The sequence below is a fragment of the Engystomops pustulosus genome, chromosome 10 (genome assembly GCF_040894005.1).
Source record: "Engystomops pustulosus chromosome 10, aEngPut4.maternal, whole genome shotgun sequence".
NCBI lineage: Eukaryota > Metazoa > Chordata > Amphibia > Anura > Leptodactylidae > Engystomops > Engystomops pustulosus.
In genome coordinates this window covers 90,424,272-90,444,925 of record NC_092420.1, presented here as the reverse complement: position 1 = coordinate 90,444,925, position 20,654 = coordinate 90,424,272, and the positions used below count along the sequence as shown (strand labels likewise).

Genomic DNA, 20,654 nt, shown 5'->3' with positions numbered 1-20,654 from the left:
TGTGTAGCTGTGTATCCGCTGTCACCCGTGTGTAGCTGTGTATCCACTGTCACCTGTGTGTGACTATGTATCCACTGTCACTTGTGTGTATAGCTGTGTATCCGCTGTCACCCGTGTGTAGCTGTGTATCCGCTGTCACCTGTGTGTGTAGCTGTGTATCCGCTGTCACCTGTGTGTAGCTGTGTATCCGCTGTCACCTGTGTGTGTAGCTGTGTATCCGCTGTCACCTGTGTGTGTAGCTGTATATCCACTGTCACCTGTGTGTATAGCCGTATATCCGCTGTCACCTGTGTGTAGCTGTGTATCCGCTGTCAACTGTGTGTGTAGCTGTGTATCCACTGTCACCTGTGTGTGACTATGTATCCACTGTCAAACGTGTGTAGCTGTGTATCCACTGTCACCTGTGTGTGACTATGTATCCATTGTCACCTGTGTGTGTAGCTGTGTATCCATTGTCACCTGTGTGTGTAGCTGTGTAGCCGCTGTCACCCGTGTGTAGCTGTGTATCCACTGTCACCTGTGTGTGACTATGTATCCACTGTCACTTGTGTGTATAGCTGTGTATCCGCTGTCACCCGTGTGTAGCTGTGTATCCACTGTCACCTGTGTGTGTAGCTGTGTATCCACTGTCACCTGTGTGTGTAGCTGTGTATCCGCTGTCACCTGTGTGTGTAGCTGTGTATCCACTGTCACCTGTGTGTGTAGCTGTGTATCCGCTGTCACCTGTGTGTGTAGCTGTGTATCCACTGTCACCTGTGTGTGACTATGTATCCACTGTCACTTGTGTGTAGCTGTGTATCCATTGTCACCTGTGTGTGTAGCTGTGTATCCACTGTCACCTGTGTGTAGCTGTGTATCCACTGTCACCTGTGTGTAGCTGTGTATCCACTGTCACCTGTGTGTAGCTGTGTATCCATTGTCACCTGTGTGTGTAGCTGTGTATCCACTGTCACCTGTGTGTGTAACTGTGTATCCACTGTCACCCGTGTGTAGCTGTGTATCCACTGTCACCTGTGTGTGTAGCTGTGTATCCACTGTCACCTGTGTGTAGCTGTGTATCCGCTGTCACCCATGTGTAGCTGTGTATCCACTGTCACCTGTGTGTGTAGCTGTGTATCCACTGTCACCTGTGTGTGTAGCTGTGTATCCGCTGTCACCTGTGTGTGTAGCTGTGTATCCACTGTCACCCGTGTGTAGCTGTGTATCCACTGTCACCTGTGTGTAGCTGTGTATCCGCTGTCACCTGTGTGTGTAGCTGTGTATCCACTGTCACCTGTGTGTAGCTGTGTATCCACTGTCACCCATGTGTAGCTGTGTATCCACTGTCACCTGTGTGTGTAGCTGTGTATCCACTGTCACCTGTGTGTGTAGCTGTGTATCCGCTGTCACCTGTGTGTGTAGCTGTGTATCCGCTGTCACCTGTGTGTGTAGCTGTGTATCCACTGTCACCTGTGTGTAGCTGTGTATCCACTGTCACCTGTGTGTGTAGCTGTGTATCCGCTGTCACCCGTGTGTAGCTGTGTATCCACTGTCACCTGTGTGTGTAGCTGTGTATCCACTGTCACCTGTGTGTGTAGCTGTGTATCCGCTGTCACCTGTGTGTGTAGCTGTGTATCCACTGTCACCTGTGTGTGTAGCTGTGTATCCACTGTCACCTGTGTGTAGCTGTGTATCCACTGTCACCTGTGTGTGTAGCTGTGTATCCGCTGTCACCCGTGTGTAGCTGTGTATCCACTGTCACCTGTGTGTGTAGCTGTGTATCCACTGTCACCTGTGTGTGTAGCTGTGTATCCGCTGTCACCTGTGTGTGTAGCTGTGTATCCACTGTCACCTGTGTGTGACTATGTATCCACTGTCAACCGTGTGTAGCTGTGTATCCACTGTCACCTGTTTGTGACTATGTATCCACTGTCACTTGTGTGTAGCTGTGTATCCATTGTCACCTGTGTGTGTAGCTGTGTATCCGCTGTCACCCGTGTGTAGCTGTGTATCCACTGTCACCTGTGTGTGACTATGTATCCACTGTCACTTGTGTGTAGCTGTGTATCCATTGTCACCTGTGTGTGTAGCTGTGTATCCGCTGTCACCCGTGTGTAGCTGTGTATCCACTGTCCCCTGTGTGTGTAGCTGTGTATCCACTGTCACCTGTGTGTGTAGCTGTGTATCCACTGTCACCTGTGTGTGTAGCTGTGTATCCACTGTCACCTGTGTGTGTAGCTGTGTATCCACTGTCACCTGTGTGTGACTATGTATCCACTGTCACTTGTGTGTAGCTGTGTATCCACTGTCACCTGTGTGTGTAGCTGTGTATCCACTGTCACCTGTGTGTAGCTGTGTATCCACTGTCACCTGTGTGTAGCTGTGTATCCATTGTCACCTGTGTGTGTAGCTGTGTATCCACTGTCACCTGTGTAGCTGTGTATCCACTGTCACCTGTGTGTAGCTGTGTATCCATTGTCACCTGTGTGTGTAGCTGTGTATCCACTGTCACCTGTGTGTGTAGCTGTGTATCCACTGTCACCTGTGTGTGTAGCTGTGTATCCACTGTCACCTGTGTGTAGCTGTGTATCCACTGTCACCTGTGTGTGTAGCTGTGTATCCGCTGTCACCCGTGTGTAGCTGTGTATCCACTGTCACCTGTGTGTGACTATGTATCCACTGTCACTTGTGTGTAGCTGTGTATCCATTGTCACCTGTGTGTGTAGCTGTGTATCCACTGTCACCTGTGTGTGTAGCTGTGTATCCATTGTCACCTGTGTGTGTAGCTGTGTATCCGCTGTCACCCGTGTGTAGCTGTGTATCCACTGTCACCTGTGTGTGACTATGTATCCACTGTCACCTGTGTGTAGCTGTGTATCCATTGTCACCTGTGTGTGTAGCTGTGTATCCACTGTCACCTGTGTGTAGCTGTGTATCCACTGTCACCTGTGTGTGTAGCTGTGTATCCACTGTCATTGATTGTAAAATAAAATGGATACAACTCAGATATAGTCAAGAAATGTTTCCCCCCACTAACAACAAGCAGAGATCATGAACTAGTGAGAAAATAAAAAAAGGGGTTAGCACTACAGCCTTGCAGCACTGGGGACCTGGATTCAAGTCCCCTCCAGGTCAACATCTGCAAAGAGTTTGTATATTTTCTTCATGTTTGCGTGGGTTTCCTCTGGGTACTCCGGTTTCCTCCCATACTCCAAAACATACTGGTAGGATGATTAGATTGTGAGCCCCATTGGGGACAAGGACTGATTAGGCAAGTTCTGTGCAGCGCTGCGTATTCTGTGTGCGCTATATAAATAAAGGAATTATTATTATTATTAACTTTTGTCAATTTTCTGCTTTCAAAAATGTCTCACAAATGTGCAACATTTTTGCCACTTTTCCAAACCCAATTCACTTTCCACTTAAGACCAACTGCCCCAGTTTTACCATTTGAAATTAGGTACAAATCCCCTCCTGGTGTAGGAAAATCTTTGAAAAAATTTTTGACTTCTGTGCGACTTTCATATCCACTGGAGACATTAACACCTCATGTGCCACAGCTATCAATGTGTGTCCAGTGCTCTCCTCTTAGGTGGAGGTTTCGGGGTGCGCGGTCTGTCTGTGTGAGGTTCCCTTATACACAGCGGGATCCATACCATTTATCAGATCTCGCCACCCAGTGCGCGGCTGGGATCACATCTGTGCCTGGCTGTGTAAATACACACACAATTACCCTGGTGCGGAGCAGCGTTCCATTATACAAATACATCTGTCTCTCACACACATAAACACAGACACGGCACAAATAAGCCGCACGCACAACCTACAAACATACAGAGGTACACACATACAAACAGCCGCCGCCTGGGTGGCCCTGCAGATGGCACCACATGTGCTGTCACTAGCCGGCCTCAACACAATACATCCTCCATAACAGACAGGGACTACAAAAGTTTCCCCTCCTCCAGGGAATGGAAGCAGACAGCGCTGTTCTCAGTGCAGTGGTCAGACCAGGTTATTGCACATCAGATCACATTCATGGAGCTGAGCTGCAGCCACTACACATGGGATGGCGCCATCCGCTTCCTGCCCCGTTCTCTCAGCTCCTGAAAGCCAGGATTTTTGGGGGTTCTGGTGTAAGAACACAACAATCTCATTTTCAGACCATAGCTTTAAAGGAAACCTACCACCACAAATCTACCTATAAAGGTAGATCGGGTGGTAGGTGAATCAATGGGACGTGAGGATAGCCCTTTTAAGCGCTAATCCTCACGTCCCCGCACTTTTTTGTAAACTTTTATTACCCTAATATGTTAATTTTGTTATGCGGCTACTGGGGCGTGGAGTAGCCGCATCTGAGGTTACACGAGGCGGCTACTCCACGCCCGGTAGCCACTTTACCCCTCCTACTCACCATGTTCGGCGCGTAGCTGCGCGCCCTCGTCCGCCGATCCTGCCGTCTGCGCATGCGCAGAACAGCAGGCCCGTGCCTGTGCAGCCCTGCTTCGGAGCAGTGACCGCGCAGGCGCGGGCCTGTTGTTCTGCGCATGCGCAGACGGCAGGATCGGCGGACGAGGGCGCGCAGCTACGAGCAGCTGCGCGCCGAACATGGTGAGTAGGAGGGGTAAAGTGGCTACCGGGGCGTGGAGTAGCCTCCTCGTGTAACCTCAGATGCGGCTACTCCACGCCCAAGTAGCCGCATAACAAAATTAACATATTAGGGTAATAAAAGTTTACAAAAAAGTGCGGGGACGTGAGGATTAGCCCTTAAAAGGGCTATCCTCACGTCCCATTGATTCACCTACCACCCGATCTACCTTTATAGGTAGATTTGTGGTGGTAGGTGCCCTTTAAGCTTTAGAGGACTCTGCCATTTTATCCCCTTCCCCTATAAAGGTAGATCGGGTGGTAGGTGGATCTATAGGATGTGAGGATAGTCCTTTTAAGGGCTAATCCTCACGTCCCCGCACTTTTTGATAACTTTTATTAGCTTTATATGCAAATTTTGTTATGCGGCTACTGGGGTGTGGAGTAGCCGGACATGAGGCTACACCTCGCGGCTACTCCACGACCCAGTAGCCTCTTTACTCCTCCTACCCACAATCTTCGGCGCGCAGCTACGAGGAGCTGATGACCCTGCCGTCTGCGCATGGGCAGAACAGCAGGGCCGCACCTGCGCGATCAGTTCTCCGAAGCCGGGGCTGCACAGGCCTGCTGTTCTGCGCATGTCGGACGTAGCTGCGCGCCGAATATTGTGGGTAGGAGGAGTAAAGAGGCTACCAGGGCGTGGAGTAGCCGCGACGTGTAGCCTCATAACAAAATTTGCATATAAAGCTAATAAAAGTTATCAAAAAGTGCGGGGACGTGAGGATTAGCCCTTAAAAGGGCTATCCTCACGTCCTATTGATCCACCTATCTACCTTTATAGGTAGAATCGTGGTGGTAGGTTCCCTTTAAATAATTGTAATGAGGAAATTTAAAAAAAAAAAATATATATGTTTTAATTTGTAGTAGTTTTCTAGTTCTATAAATGTTATTAACGTTAAAGTCTCACACCTCGTAAAACACAATGTAAAAATTGTTTTGCTATGTAAAGCGAATTCAAAACCATTTTCGGTTTACGGAGTGATACGCGCGGCTTGTAACGCGTGGGACACAAGTTTTATATTCCAGGTGGATTCATAAAAACACAGTTGCGCCATTTTATCCTGTGCTTTCACATTCTCCCCATTATTTTCTTATTTTCTGGGTCAGAACAATCTCAGAGAGACCTAATATATACTGGATTGAAATGTCCAAATAGCTTTAAAAAACGTTTAAAAACAGTTTTCCCTGTATCTCTGATATCCATCACTTTCTATAGCTGTGTGTGGTGTTATTTATTGTGGGTTGAGCTGCACAATAGGAGACGGATTTCTCATGGGAGCCGCAACACTTGTTCACACTTCGGCAAAGGAGCCGCGCGCGGCGGCCATCAGTGCAGGTCACATGACGCCACACATGGAGAGCACGTGGTGGATGTTCGCGTTGAGGCTTTTTGTCCCTGTTCGGGATCCGTCTAGCGGCGCCGGAACTTAGAGACCTATAGGAGGCAGCCGGGACCACTTACCACTGACAGGTACCGGGTCACACACCCGCCGGGCGCAGGCCCTGGTCTTATATCGATAACATGGCGGAGGAGGTACACGCCCGGCCGCTGTGTGTGAACCGCCTCCTGCCGAGGTCACAGCACTGCTCTGACAGAAGGGAGAGACTACAAGTCCCAGCAGACACAGCCCTGTATTGTTATATGTATCTCTCAGGGGGACTACATCTCCCAGCAGGCACAGCCCTGTATTGTTATATGTATCTCTCAGGAGGACTACATCTCCCAGCAGGCACAGCCCTGTATTGTTATATGTATCTCTCAGGGGGACTACATCTCCCAGCAGGCACAGGCCTGTATTGTTATATGTATCTCTCAGGAGGACTACATCTCCCAGCAGGCACAGCCCTGTATCGTTATATGTATCTCTCAGGGGGACTACATCTCCCAGCAGGCACAGCCCTGTATTGTTATATGTATCTCTCAGGAGGACTACATCTCCCAGCAGGCACAGCCCTGTATTGTTATATGTATCTCTCAGGAGGACTACATCTCCCAGCAGACACAGCCCTGTATTGTTATATGTATCTCTCAGGAGGACTACATCTCCCAGCAGGCACAGCCCTGTATTGTTATATGTATCTCTCAGGAGGACTACATCTCCCAGCAGGCACAGCCCTGTATTGTTATATGTATCTCTCAGGGGACTACATCTCCCAGCAGGCACAGCCCTGTATTGTTATATGTATCTCTCAGGAGGACTACATCTCCCAGCAGGCACAGCCCTGTATTGTTATATGTATCTCTCAGGAGGACTACATCTCCCAGCAGGCACAGCCCTGTATTGTTATATGTATCTCTCAGGAGGACTACATCTCCCAGCAGGCATAGCCCTGTATTGTTATATGTATCTCTCAGGAGGACTACATCTCCCAGCAGGCACAGCCCTGTATTGTTATATGTATCTCTCAGGGGACTACATCTCCCAGCAGGCACAGCCCTGTATTGTTATATGTATCTCTCAGGAGGACTACATCTCCCAGCAGGCACAGCCCTGTATTGTTATATGTATCTCTCAGGGGACTACATCTCCCAGCAGGCACAGCCCTGTATTGTTATATGTATCTCTCAGGGGACTACATCTCCCAGCAGACACAGCCCTGTATTGTTATATGTATCTCTCAGGGGACTACATCTCCCAGCAGGCATAGCCCTGTATTGTTATATGTATCTCTCAGGAGGACTACATCTCCCAGCAGGCACAGCCCTGTATTGTTATATGTATCTCTCAGGGGGACTACATCTCCCAGCAGACACAGCCCTGTATTGTTATATGTATCTCTCAGGAGGACTACATCTCCCAGCAGGCACAGCCCTGTATTGTTAAATGTATCTCTCAGGAGGACTACATCTCCCAGCAGGCACAGCCCTGTATTGTTATATGTATCTCTCAGGAGGACTACATCTCCCAGCAGGCACAGCCCTGTATTGTTATATGTATCTCTCAGGGGACTACATCTCCCAGCAGACACAGCCCTGTATTGTTATATGTATCTCTCAGGAGGACTACATCTCCCAGCAGGCACAGCCCTGTATTGTTATATGTATCTCTCAGGAGGACTACATCTCCCAGCAGGCACAGCCCTGTATTGTTATATGTATCTCTCAGGGGACTACATCTCCCAGCAGACACAGCCCTGTATTGTTATATGTATCTCTCAGGAGGACTACATCTCCCAGCAGGCACAGCCCTGTATCGTTATATGTATCTCTCAGGAGGACTACATCTCCCAGCAGGCACAGCCCTGTATTGTTATATGTATCTCTCAGGGGGACTACATCTCCCAGCAGGCACAGCCCTGTATTGTTATATGTATCTCTCAGGGGACTACATCTCCCAGCAGGCACAGCCCTGTATTGTTATATGTATCTTTCAGGAGGACTACATCTCCCAGCAGGCACAGCCCTGTATCGTTATATGTATCTCTCAGGGGGACTACATCTCCCAGCAGGCACAGCCCTGTATTGTTATATGTATCTCTCAGGAGGACTACATCTCCCAGCAGGCACAGCCCTGTATTGTTATATGTATTTCTCAGGAGGACTACATCTCCCAGCAGGCACAGCCCTGTATTGTTATATGTATCTCTCAGGGGACTACATCTCCCAGCAGGCACAGCCCTGTATTGTGATATGTATCTCTCAGGGGGACTACATCTCCCAGCAGGCACAGCCCTGTATTGTTATATGTATTTCTCAGGAGGACTACATCTCCCAGCAGGCACAGCCCTGTATTGCGACCCCCTGAGGCTATACACTGTATACAGCAGGGTGTACACCGGACACCACCATTCTCCAGTATCTGATGCACAGTAGTCACTATCTCTCCTTGCTCTATAATGGATATATAACGGGATTGTAGCTTCTATGTCCTCACACTGCTGCGCTCTGTACATCTAATTGTCCATCCACATTCCTCAGAGTAAATGCCACAAGCTGGTGTGGTCCAACACCCTCATTCTGTGCACTTACCGGACCCAACCTAGAATCACTAAACAGAACTCTACATAGCTGTGATTCAGTGATTCTTGGATTCACAGTCCTGCTGCTACTAACAACATACACAAAGTTCTGATTACACATCTCTCCAGAGACACTACACAACACTTACTGCAGAGAACACAGAGCACATCTGTGTCAGGACAGACTGCCAGTGCACTTGGAGGAACTAGAGTCCTGGAATAGAAATCCATATATCACAGCGCTGCTGCTAATAACAACATACACAAAGGTCTGATTACTCTGCAGGGACAATACATAACACGGGCTGCAGAGAGCACAGAGCACAGCAGTGTGAGGTCTGATTACGCATCTCTCCAGGGACAGTCTGGCTGTATGGTCACAGTTGCTGACACTGGATAGATTGTAGCAAACTCTAGACCTTGTTTTAACTGCACATATTAGTGTTGTAATGAAGATTGTAATGCGTCTTTCTTGTGCTCCCTGCAGGATGGCGGTGGAATTACAGGCGGTGGTGATGGCGGTTTATGGGGGGTCCCGGATGCAGGATCTCACCACCAGTACCCCAAAACCTCTTCTCCCAGTGGGTAATAAACCTCTGCTGTGGTACCCACTGAACCTGCTGGAACGGGCTGGATTTGAGGGTGAGTGGCCGTATACGTGGTGTATGTCCATCAGCTTTCCTGGAAACTCGAGGATACAATATTTGATAGATGACTTTATGGTTTAAAGGAAATCTCCCATGGAAACCCATCCTTATAAACCAGGGACATTACGCCCTGCAGCAGGACAGTGGTATCTTCTTATATGTGTCATACATGGCCTCCTATCTTCTAATACCAACTTATATAATTGTTCTGAGACAGGAGGGCACTGCAGGTGTTACCAGAGCCCCTCTGTGCTCAGGCTTCATAGGCTGTTACACTGTCTACCCCTCCCTCTGCTACCACAGTAGCCCCGTTACCAGAGTTACAACATGGACGGGCTCTGGTAACACACGCTAGAACACTTCTGGCCCAATAGCATGTCCCTGGGTTATCAGGATGGGTCTTGATGGTAGATTTCCTTTAGAGGCGGTGGGATTTCCTTGAGGTAATGCCTGGTTTCTTGGGTGCAGAGGTGATTGTGGTGACCACGCGGGAGGTGCAGAAACATGTGCCGGACATGAAGATGAAAGTGGAGGTAGTGTGCCTTCCTGATGATAAGGCCGCAGAGATGGGGACGGCAGACTCCCTGCGGCAAATACACCAAAAGATCAAGGTAAGTGGTCCTGGGACCCCATATCTCAGTGCTAGGCCATGTCTGATCAGTCAGACTTTCAACTTGCTTAGTGATATGACACAGAAGCATTCATCATTCCTTTCCCAGAATTCCCAGCGGATCATGCACGGCTTGATTCAGTGCTGTCCACATCTTGGGAGTGTGGTTTTTAGGTTTTGCCACTTATGTCACTAGGCTTCCTGTGAGCCAGACGTAGATGTAGACGGAGCTGCCACTGGGCACACTTATCCCTTACCCAGCAGAAGAGAAGGTGCAAGTGACTACCTTACAGCCATGTGACCCCCATTATAGTATATACTTGAGGATTGTATGTTGACTCTTTTAGAGCGATGTCCTGGTGCTCAGCTGTGACCTCATCACAGAAGTGTCTCTGCATGAAGTGGTTGACTTATTCCGGGCACACAGCGCCACGCTCGCCATGCTGATGCAGAAAGCGCCAGAGCCCTGCGAGCACGTGCCCGGACAGAAGGGGAAGCAGAAGGCTGGTGAGTGATATTATATGTGATGGAGGACTTTATCTATGTAATCTCCAGCAAATGGATTCTGCTACTCCCCTCGTTTGTGGTGGTAAATCCTCATGACAGAATCCCTTGCCATGTGTAATATAAGTGTTGGATCCCCAGACCATCCAGAAAAAAGTGTATTGTGGATACATCAAAATAGTATAAAAAAAACTGCATCTCATCTAGCAAAAACCAAGCCACCTTTTGGCCAGTGAAGCCATTAGGGCACTGCTGGTCATCTGTGCCCTCTGCTGCCAACAAAGATGTGGACTAATGAGTTACGCAAAAACAGAAATATTTAGAAAAAAAAAAAAAAAGATTGTAGATAAACAAATGATGAATAAATAAATGCATTCATCAACAGAAAAAGAAAATAAATTCTTTGGGGCAGGTGCTGGTGAGTGGCCGCTGTGCTGTGCATATAACTTGTGTGTCATTTCCGGTTGTTCATCACCTTATCTTCGTTGCTAGTGGAGGAGCGAGATTTCATTGGTGTGGATGACAGCGGATCCCGCCTCCTGCTGCTGGCCAATGAGGAGGACCTGGACGACGGTCTGGACCTGAAGAAGTGCATCTTCCAGCGGTGAGTCCGAGGTCAGGACTGTGCCCCTCTATGATCCCAGCAGACGCAGGCTATGCCCAGGACTGTGCCCCTCTATGAACCCAGCAGACGCAGGCTATGCCCAGGACTGTGCCCCTCTATGATCCCAGCAGACGCAGGCTATGCCCAGGACTGTGCCCCTCTATGATCCCAGCAGACGCAGGCTATGCCCAGGACTGTGCCCCTCTATGAACCCAGCAGAAGAAGGCTATGCCCAAGAAAACTGACTGTAGTATCTTTTTATCTTCTCCCTTTGCCCTCCCTCCTGAAGCTCTCTGGATGTTACTATAGTCCCAGGCTGCAATGATAAGCTGTAAGGTGTCTGTAATGAAGTTTTATTGATGATCCTTGCTCCCATGACGGCACAAAATTTCAAAAATCAGATTGTCATATGGACACATTTTTTTCATATATGGAGTTGCATACAAATTCAACTTAAGTACAAACCTGTGGAACCTATCCTGTTTGTAACCTGTTCCTTCTAAAATCAACTTTAAAATTGTACTAAATAGCATGAGGGGCTACCTTATCACCTCTGTGATCTGGTTTTACAGGACGTTACACTGTCTCACCCTCCCCTGCTACTTGAACATTGAGACTACAGCAGGAAGTGCTCACTGCACAAGTGCTAAGGAAGCAGGGGATGGTGAGACAGTGTAACGTCCTGTAAAACCAGATCACAGAGAGGCTTCAGATACGTCGGCTCTATGCAGTGAAGAAAGGAGAAGGCGAAAGGGATAATTAACCTTCTCACTAGAGTCTCTGACGGATAAAGCCGGATCCTGCTCCTGCTGCTCCCACCTGCCATCAAAATACAGTGGGCGGTCAGGAATGAGTTAAGGGTTAAAATAAATAATTAATGAATAGATAAATTATACTGAACTAACCAGTCACCAGCGGCTATTGATTTGTATATAAACTAGGGTGCATCGCGCTGCAGAGAAACTGGTATCAAGTGATGAGGGATAACACAGAAAAGAGGAGAAAACAGAGGAGGTTTAGAGAAAAGAATGTAAAAGTTACCTGCAGTTAGGGGATGTCATAGACCTGCCTGAAAAGGTGGGTTTTTAGGGCACGTTTGAAAATTTGCTATTAGCCTTAGTTCGAGGTAGTGCAGTGCAGAGAATAGGTGCATTGAGTCACCATCATTATCTGCTCTTACAACTCTACTTCCTGCTCCCTCCTCCACATTCCCTCATGCAGATTTGCTTGTTGCACAGGGTCAGCTGATGTCTGCATGAGGGAAGGAGGGAGCAGTAGAGTTGTAAGAGCAGATAATGATGATGATTCTGTAACTCGATGCAGTTTGCTGCCAGGAAGCAGGTGTCATTTTATCAACTTTTAAAAGTGGAACCATAAATGTTAATGATAAAAGCAGATTGGGAATTTGTATTAACCCCTTAGTGATCACCCATATGGATTTCTCTGTCAGTGTCTAAGGGGGCTTAGGTTAGGCTGAAGTGTTTCTTCGCAATTTATTCCTCTGTATTGGTCAGATTTGTATCTTTGCTCACCCAATTGATGAATACAGTGTTAAAACCACAATATAGACTGACACACAGAGTAAGGAATACAGTGCATTGTATTCAGGATCTGTAGAAAGCTGGGTGATGTTCTCTATGTGCAGTGTCATAGAGTCCAGTGGTAAATTGCCTCTTAATTTATTATATTCCTAAACTTTCACTTGTGTCTTATTTCTAGATATCCCCGAATCCACATGAAGATGGGAATGTTGGACGCACATCTCTACTGTCTACGGAAATATGTGGTGGATTTCTTAGCGGACAATGAGTATGTAGCTCTTGTCATTTGTTTACAGTGACTGCACCAGCAGCAAAATAGCGAGTGCAGCTCTGGAGTATAATACAGGATGTAACTCAGGATCAGTACAGGATAAGTAATGTCATGTATGTACACAGTGACTGCACCAGCAGCAGAATAGTAAGTGCAGCTCTGGGGTATAATACAGGATGTAACTCAGGATCAGTACAGGATAAGTAATGTCATGTATGTACACAGTGACTGCACCAGCAGAATAGTGAGTGCAGCTCTGGGGTATAATACAGGATGTAACTCAGGATCAGTACAGGATAAGTAATGTCATGTATGTACACAGTGACTGCACCAGCAGCAGAATAGTGAGTGCAGTTCTGGGGTATAATACAGGATGTAACTCAGGATCAGTACAGGATAAGTAATGTCATGTATGTACACAGTGACTGCACCACCAGCAGAATAGTGAGTGCAGCTGTGGAGTATAATACAGGATGTAACTCAGGATCAGTACAGGATAAGTAATGTCATGTATGTGCACAGTGAGTAAGAATGCAGTGAAGACTGTAGGCGGCTGTAGTAATTTTTGTCTTTTCTATTTCAGCTCCTTCGCCTCTATCAGACGGGATCTAGTGCCGTATCTTGTCAGTAAACAGTTCTCATCACATAAGAATGTAAATCATGAAACAGACAAGAAAGGTAAGAAATGTAAAGTAATCCAGAACCCTGGAACACACTTCTCCTGCCCCTTCCTTCATTGTCTCCTGCGTCTAGTACAATATATGGAAGGTTTCGGCCACTTTCATACGGTCAGTATTTAACCAATATTTGTTGAGCCCGAACCATAAGTGGGTCAAACAGAAAGGAAAACTACCATGAAAGATTTGCTTCTCCTCTGTCATTTGAATCTACTCCTGGTTCACTGTAACTGACGGAGAATACTGGCCATGTAATACTGGCCGTGTAGTACTGGCCGTGTAATACTGACCATGTAGTACTGGCCGTGTAGTACTGGCCGTGTAGTACTGGCCATGTAGTACTGGCCGTGTAGTACTGGCCGTGTAGTACTGGCCGTGTAAAAGTGACTGATGTCGGCCTGAGATTAGTGAATATTTTCCTGTATAAATTCCCTTCTCTTCTAATGTAAAATCTAGGTAATAGGTAACTGGTACTGACCTCTCACCCTTTGGACACATCTAGACATCTTCAGTTACATACCCCGGGATGAGCTTCTGGAAATGGCATTAACCAAGTCCAGCTGGAACGACCACAGGGGTGACATGAGGGAGTCGTATCATGGCAGCCGCCTGCGCTGTTACGTCCATGTGGCCAGAAGTGAGCTGTGCTGCCGGGTCAACAGCCTGGCCACGTACATCGAGGCCAACAAGCAGGTGATATACAGAACATGTGTCTTCTGCATATAGTGAAGAGCCTGCAGTGTAATTACATGTAACGCTGCTCTATGCAGGGGGTACGGAAAGTATTCAGACCCTTTCCATTTTACTCTTGTTTCATTGCAGCCAGTTGGTCAGATCAAAAAACATATTTTGGGTAATTTATTAAATCAGAAAACCTGAGATCTCCCTTGGTGATGAGTATTCGGCCCCCGGTGATGAGTATTCAGCCTCTTTGCTCAGTGTTGAGTAGAAGCTATGGTACTGGTTCAGCCAGGAGTCTTCTTGGAGAGATGCTACAAGTTTCTCACCTTTGGTTTTGGGGATCCTCTGCCTCTTCCTTGCAGATCATCTCCAGATCCCTCAGGTTGGATGGTGAACGTTGGAGGAGGACATTTCTCCAGAGATGCTCTATTGCGTGTAGGTCCAGTTCTGGCTGGGCCAGTCAGGAATGGTTACAGAGATGTTCTGAAGCCTCTGCTGTGTCATTTTAGCCGTGTGCTTAGGGTCCTTGTCTTGTTGTAAGCTTCGGCCCAGTATGAGGTCCAGAGCTTCTGGAAGAGGTTCTCATCCAGGATATCTCTGTACTTGGCCGCATTCATCTTTCCTTCCATTACCCCCAGTGGTCCTGTCCCTGCCCCATAGCCTGATGCTGCCCCCCATGTGTCACTGCTGTGATTGTATTTGGCAGGTGATTAGCAGCTCCTGGTTTTCTCCACCATTAACACTAAAATGTACGATCTTGATCTCATCAGGGCAGAGAATCTTATTCCTCGTAGTCTGGGATCCTTCATGTGTTTTGCACACTGTATGCGGCTTTCATATGTCTTGCACGGAGGAGAAGCTTCCAGACTCTGCCATAAAGCCCCGACTGCTGGAGGCTGCAGTGATAGGAGACTCCTATCTCCCTCCTGCATCTCTGGAGCTCAGCCACAGGGATTTTGGGGTCTTCTTTACCCCTCTCACAAAGGCTCTTCTCCCACAATTGCTTACTTTGGCTGGACGGCCAAGTCGAGAACGAGTTGTGATCATCCCAAACTTCTTATATTTAAGGATTATGGAGGTCTCTGTGCTTTTAGGAACCTTGAGTGCTGCAGAAATTCTTTCGTAGCATTGGCCAGATCTGTGCTTTGACACAATTCTGTCTCTGAGCTCCTTGGGCACTTCCTTGCTCTGACATGCACTGCAATGTCTTGTATAACAGGTGTGTGGCTTTCCTAATCAAGTCCTATAAGTTTAATTAAACACAGCTGGACTCCAATGATGGAGTAGAACCATCTCAAGGAGAATCAGAAGGAAATGGACAGCATTTTATATACAACATGAGAGTCACAGCAAAGGGACTGAATACTTATGACCATGTGATATTTCAGTTTTTGTTGTTTAATAAATTTGCAAAAATAACTACTCTCGTTTTTTTCTGTCAGGATGTGGGCAGAAGGCACATTAATGAGCAAAAAAAAAACTTTTTTTGAAAAATGTAAAGGGGCCTGAATACTTTTTGTACCCACTGTACATGTATATATGTGATGCTGCTCTGTATGTATATATGTAAAGCTGCTCTTACATTTTGCAGGTACCACAGAGCTCCATCTTTAGTGATGAGCCTCGGGTGCATCCAGCAGCTGACATCACAGATAAGTTCATGGTGAGGATTGGATCTCATTGCCTCCCTGACCCTCAGGACATTGTGTTTGCAGTGTGTGCCCATGTCATCGAATATACTATGTGATCACATACTACAGAAAGGGTTGTCACTGCTGTGCTTAGTACGGTGGCCATGCTTGGCATTGCGTCATCACTTCATGTGCACATGGTTGAGTCTTAGGAGCAAAGTACAATTCCTTTCTGGTGTATCAGACTTTTTGAAAAAATTTACAACCCTTTGGACAAAAGATTGTCCTAAGATACTGATAAACTTAAATAAAGTCACATGGTAAGTTGTTATTTATTTATTTTTTTTTACTTTTTGGCATAAAACCACGGCAGGACCGGTGGGCCTCTTTTCTAGCGCCAAGGCAGCTATGGGACCTGTGTGATGGTTGGGATTATTACCCGGTGCACTGGTAATAACTTATGACTTGTTGGCATGTAATATACCATCTGTCTCCTTGTTACTCAGGTGGGCACAGACAGCATGATCGGGGAACAGACAAAGATTGGGGAGAAGACGTCAGTCAAGCATTCTATAGTGGGTGCCAAGTGCGTCATCAAAGAAAGGGTGAAGATCACAAACTGCATAATCATGAACGGTGTCACGATACAGGACAGGTAGGACGGGCTGCTGCCCATTTTGCTGCCACTTGGTGGCGCTGCATCATGGAGCAGAGCTGGGTGCTCATTCAGTAACTATTTCCTTAGCAGGACTGAGCCTGGGTGCATTTCATTATTTGCTTACATGACACCCACATATTGTGCGGCGGAGTACACAGATTGTAATTGTAATGCCTCACATTCAGGAGGGATGTAACTATTCATTGGTGGGCAATGAATTTCAGTAGATCCCTGGGGAGCAGCAGCAGGGGGTCTGGGGTATATACTACATGAGGTCAGTGACACCGTTATATCCATTATGGGCTAATTAATGAACATAAATATATCTATTCCGGTCTTTGCCATCTCTGACCTCTGCTATCATGCTGGGGGGCATGCATGGTCCACAGGGGGTCACATTATTTACAAGTCGTGTGTGTGCCCTGCAGGGGGAGGGGAACTGGCTGATAGCAGAGGTGCTTCATTCTTATCTTGTTAGGTGGTCCGGCTGTTTTAACACATAGATCTGTGTAATCCCCCTCCACCCTTCAGAGAGGACACACACATACACAGGACCCCACCCCCACCCTACACATGGCCTGGCAGGGGGGAGTCACAGGCATTGTCCCAGCTCCACATGGAGCTCCTGCCCTCTAAATTACAGGTTTCCTCACCTCCGCCTGTAATGGAACCTGCTTGTTGCTCTAAATTGAATGACACAAACAATGAAAGAAGACTCTACAGTACAGAGTGACGGCCAGGCAGAGCAGGGTGCATGGCTGTGTACAAATCTATATCTGTAGGCGTCTGTATGGATTTGGGTGCTGTGGCGTTGTTAGTTGGCATCCAGTATTCTCTTTTAAATATGGGTTCCAGGTCCTTATTAAAATGGAGGAGAAGATCTTTTTACTTGGTTGCGGAATGATTTATCTTTGCCCCAGAGCGGTGGCGCTGGATCACTGGGGGAGTAGACCGATAAGGAGGGGGGGGGGGGTCAATTTGGGTTTTATCCATTTGGTCCAAATTATAGGAATGTATTAAAGCTCAGTCATTGTATAATTCCTCTATTTATATAGTGCACACAGATTACGCAGCGCTGCACAGAGTTTGCCAAATCAGTCCCTGTCCCCAATGGGGCTCACAATCTAATCATCCTACCAGTATGTTTTGGAGTATGAGAGGAAACCGGAGTACCCAGAGGAAACCCAGAAAAAACACGGAGAGAACATAGAACATCTTTGCAGATGTTGACCCTGGGACTTGAACCCAGGTCCCCAGCGCTGCAAGGTTGTAGTGCTAACCACCGAACCACCATGCTGCCCTATAATTAAGATCTCTTATAAACGAATTATTGTATTTCCTTACAATCTTCAAGATCTCTGCTTGTTTACAGTGAAATCCCACTTTTTTATTTACATCCAGGTTCCAAAAATCTGAATACTTCTCAGAGCTGACTGTTACTTTGTTACAGTGTATCAGCTCAGAGGAGAGGGTTATGCTGTGTTTATTTGCAGTCAGAGAGGTTTCCCAGTTCCTAGTTTTCAAGATCTCTGCTTGCTGTATGTTGGAAAACTGAATAAGTGGAAGGAAAATTTCTGGGTTTCTAATCCCTAGACTTTATACTTACTTTATCTATAGGTTACACTACAATAGTCAGTATGTTGTCAGTATCAGTCGTGTAATTTTGGAGCTTTCTGAATGAGGCCCTAATTGTTCACCTTGTTGCCTTTTCCCTCAGTTGCACCCTCCAGGGAAGTGTAATCTGTAATAATGCGGTGATACACAGCGGTGCCGACATTAAAGACTGTCTGCTTGGATCAGGACTTCGAGTCAATAGTAAAGGTGAGTGATGGGGCTAGGAGCCTGGGCACAGTTCCAGATCTACCACTAGCCACATGACCCCCTATTGAGGTGTGTGCCCCCTGGGATCTTTGCTCTGATGATCAGCTGCAGCGCTGTATGTGCCGCTGCTCCATCATGTTCTCGCCCTCAGGATTTCACAGATCTGAGTAGAAGAACATCTGTCTCTGAAGAAATGGGTCAAATTTCTCCAAACACAAATTTCACGTTGTGTAAAACCACATAGTTGAGCGCCGCTTGGACTCCGCCGCAGTGGACTGAACATTCAGATCTGGGCTTTGGCAGATCCTAACATATAAGTACATGCATTGGTATATTTGAGGGTTGAATTCTGGGAACAGATGAATAGTGGGCTGGTCGTTATAGGGTTAAACTAGCATTTACTCCAATATGACTGCTCCACATTGATTATTAGGATGTGGATATTCTGCGCACATAAGAACGCCTATGGTAGCCATAATAGCTGCTCTATGTGGGGCGTGTGTTGTGCTATTGAAGCCTCAGTTGGGGGGGGGGGTATTAGACTGGGATTTGTCTTCTGTGGGTGGTCTCGGCACAGTGGGAACTAAGTGTCAGTACAGAATATAAGCAGATAAAATACACAGCTTCCGATTCCACCACCCAGAGCCCGGCACGAGTGCCCCACAAATGTAAGCGGAGCCTCTGCCATTGTGCAGCGCGGTGTAAATACTCACACGGCTATTGTAAGCATCTGCAGGGTTGTGTCAACCAAAGTCATAGCTGATCTGGAGACCACCTCTAAGGCCAGACTCAACATCTCTGCGGGGGTCACGCTCATCTGCAGGTGTATGAGGAGTGATGGAACATGCAAGCGCTACATATACATTGGCGGGGGGCATCTCCCGTCAGGGGCTGACATCCACTCCAACAAGTTTCCATGTTATTCCCTATGCATAGGATTAAAGATAATTTGCTAATTTGTGGGGGTTATGACCCCCAGGATCCCAACCAATCAAGATGACCAAGCCCGCTTCCCCCTAATGAATGGAATGGCAGGTTCTGCAGGTGCTCTACCAATTTTGAGGGGTAGCGATGCTCGGCACCCTGCATCCTCCGCACTCCTACTGCCACTCCATTTATTGAAGGAAAACCGGGCCACTCGTTTCTTGATAATGGGGGCCCAAGTGTTAGGGGGAAAACAAGGAAACTGGAACCTCTTTAATTCACTGCTGCACAAGACCACCAGGGATCGTTACATTATTCCTTGCACTGCCCTAGACCACCAGGAATCCTGACGTAAACCCCCTGCACTGCTCAAGACCACCAGGGATCTTTACGTTATTTCCTGCACTGCTCTAGACCACCAGGGATCCTGACGTTATTTCTTGTCCAGCACTAACCTGGTAAACAGCTGCTCTGTATGTGCATAGGACTCTATATGCGCCTGTTGTAGTGATGTCATATCTATGTATAGGTTGTGGTCGCTCGCCTTACGTTCACTGAATAATTGCATTAATTTTTTTCTTTGCAGAAAAACGCGTAAACGAGATCATTGTGGGGAATGAACAACTAATGGAGATCTAGCTTCACCCCGAAAGGAACTGCCTCTCCCCACCAACCACAACTAATTTATACCAGAATAAAGGATTTAGAGATGGTTTTGTGGGGGCTGTGGACTGCGTCACATTATTTGTAGGGTCTATCTGTGAGTTCTGTTGACATATTGGTATATTTCACAGATGCTAAGAACTTGCACAAAATACAAAAAATAGCAAATCGGTAACCGGAGCAAATCGCTCCCATCATCCCCGACCCCAGTGCATGCAGTACAGAGACGTGACCATTGTGCAGTAATGGCGCCTTCCCTCAAGCGTCATCTCCTGATCGCGTTTACATGTTATCTGAGACATCACACAGGTAACACAAGTTACCAAAAGTATAAGTAATGATCACCTGTCAGTGTCCCGCCCGCTATAATTGTAGGATATATGGCACAGAACATGTAATTTCTCTCTTGTTCTTCTCCTTTCACCTTCCCCACTGTCACACATCTATATCAGAACCTCCGCAGGTTACAGAAGGGAGCAAGTCAGGGAGCAGTATTATAGTATAGTCTTGTACATAGGGGGCAGTATTATAGTATAGTCTTGTACATAGGGGGCAGTATTATAGTAGTTATATTCCTGTACATAGGGGGCAGTATTATAGTAGTTATATTCCTGTACATAGGGGGCAGTATTATAGCAGTTATATTCTTGCACATAGGGGGCAGTATTATAGTAGTTATATTCCTGTACATAGGGGCAGTATTATAGTAGTTATATTCTTGTACATAGGGGGCAGTATTATAGTAGTTATATTCTTGTACATAGGGGGCAGTATTATAGTAGTTATATTCCTGTACATAGGGGGCAGTATTATAGTAGGTATATTCTTGTACATAG

The 20,654-nt window shown here is 46.9% G+C and overlaps 1 protein-coding gene across 1 annotated transcript; it reads left to right on the top strand.

Moving 5' to 3' along the window:
* The first annotated feature begins 5,938 nt into the window (after positions 1-5,938).
* On the top strand, positions 5,939-19,867 carry EIF2B3 (eukaryotic translation initiation factor 2B subunit gamma). Its single transcript, XM_072127498.1, has 12 exons — positions 5,939-6,097; positions 9,074-9,228; positions 9,702-9,844; positions 10,191-10,350; positions 10,840-10,951; positions 12,671-12,760; positions 13,347-13,441; positions 13,943-14,133; positions 15,713-15,784; positions 16,259-16,407; positions 18,128-18,231; positions 19,742-19,867. The coding sequence occupies exons 2-12, from the start codon at positions 9,075-9,077 to the stop codon at positions 19,792-19,794; spliced, it is 1,323 nt and encodes a 440-aa protein (XP_071983599.1). The 5' UTR covers positions 5,939-6,097; position 9,074; the 3' UTR covers positions 19,795-19,867.
* The last annotated feature ends 787 nt before the right edge of the window (positions 19,868-20,654 follow it).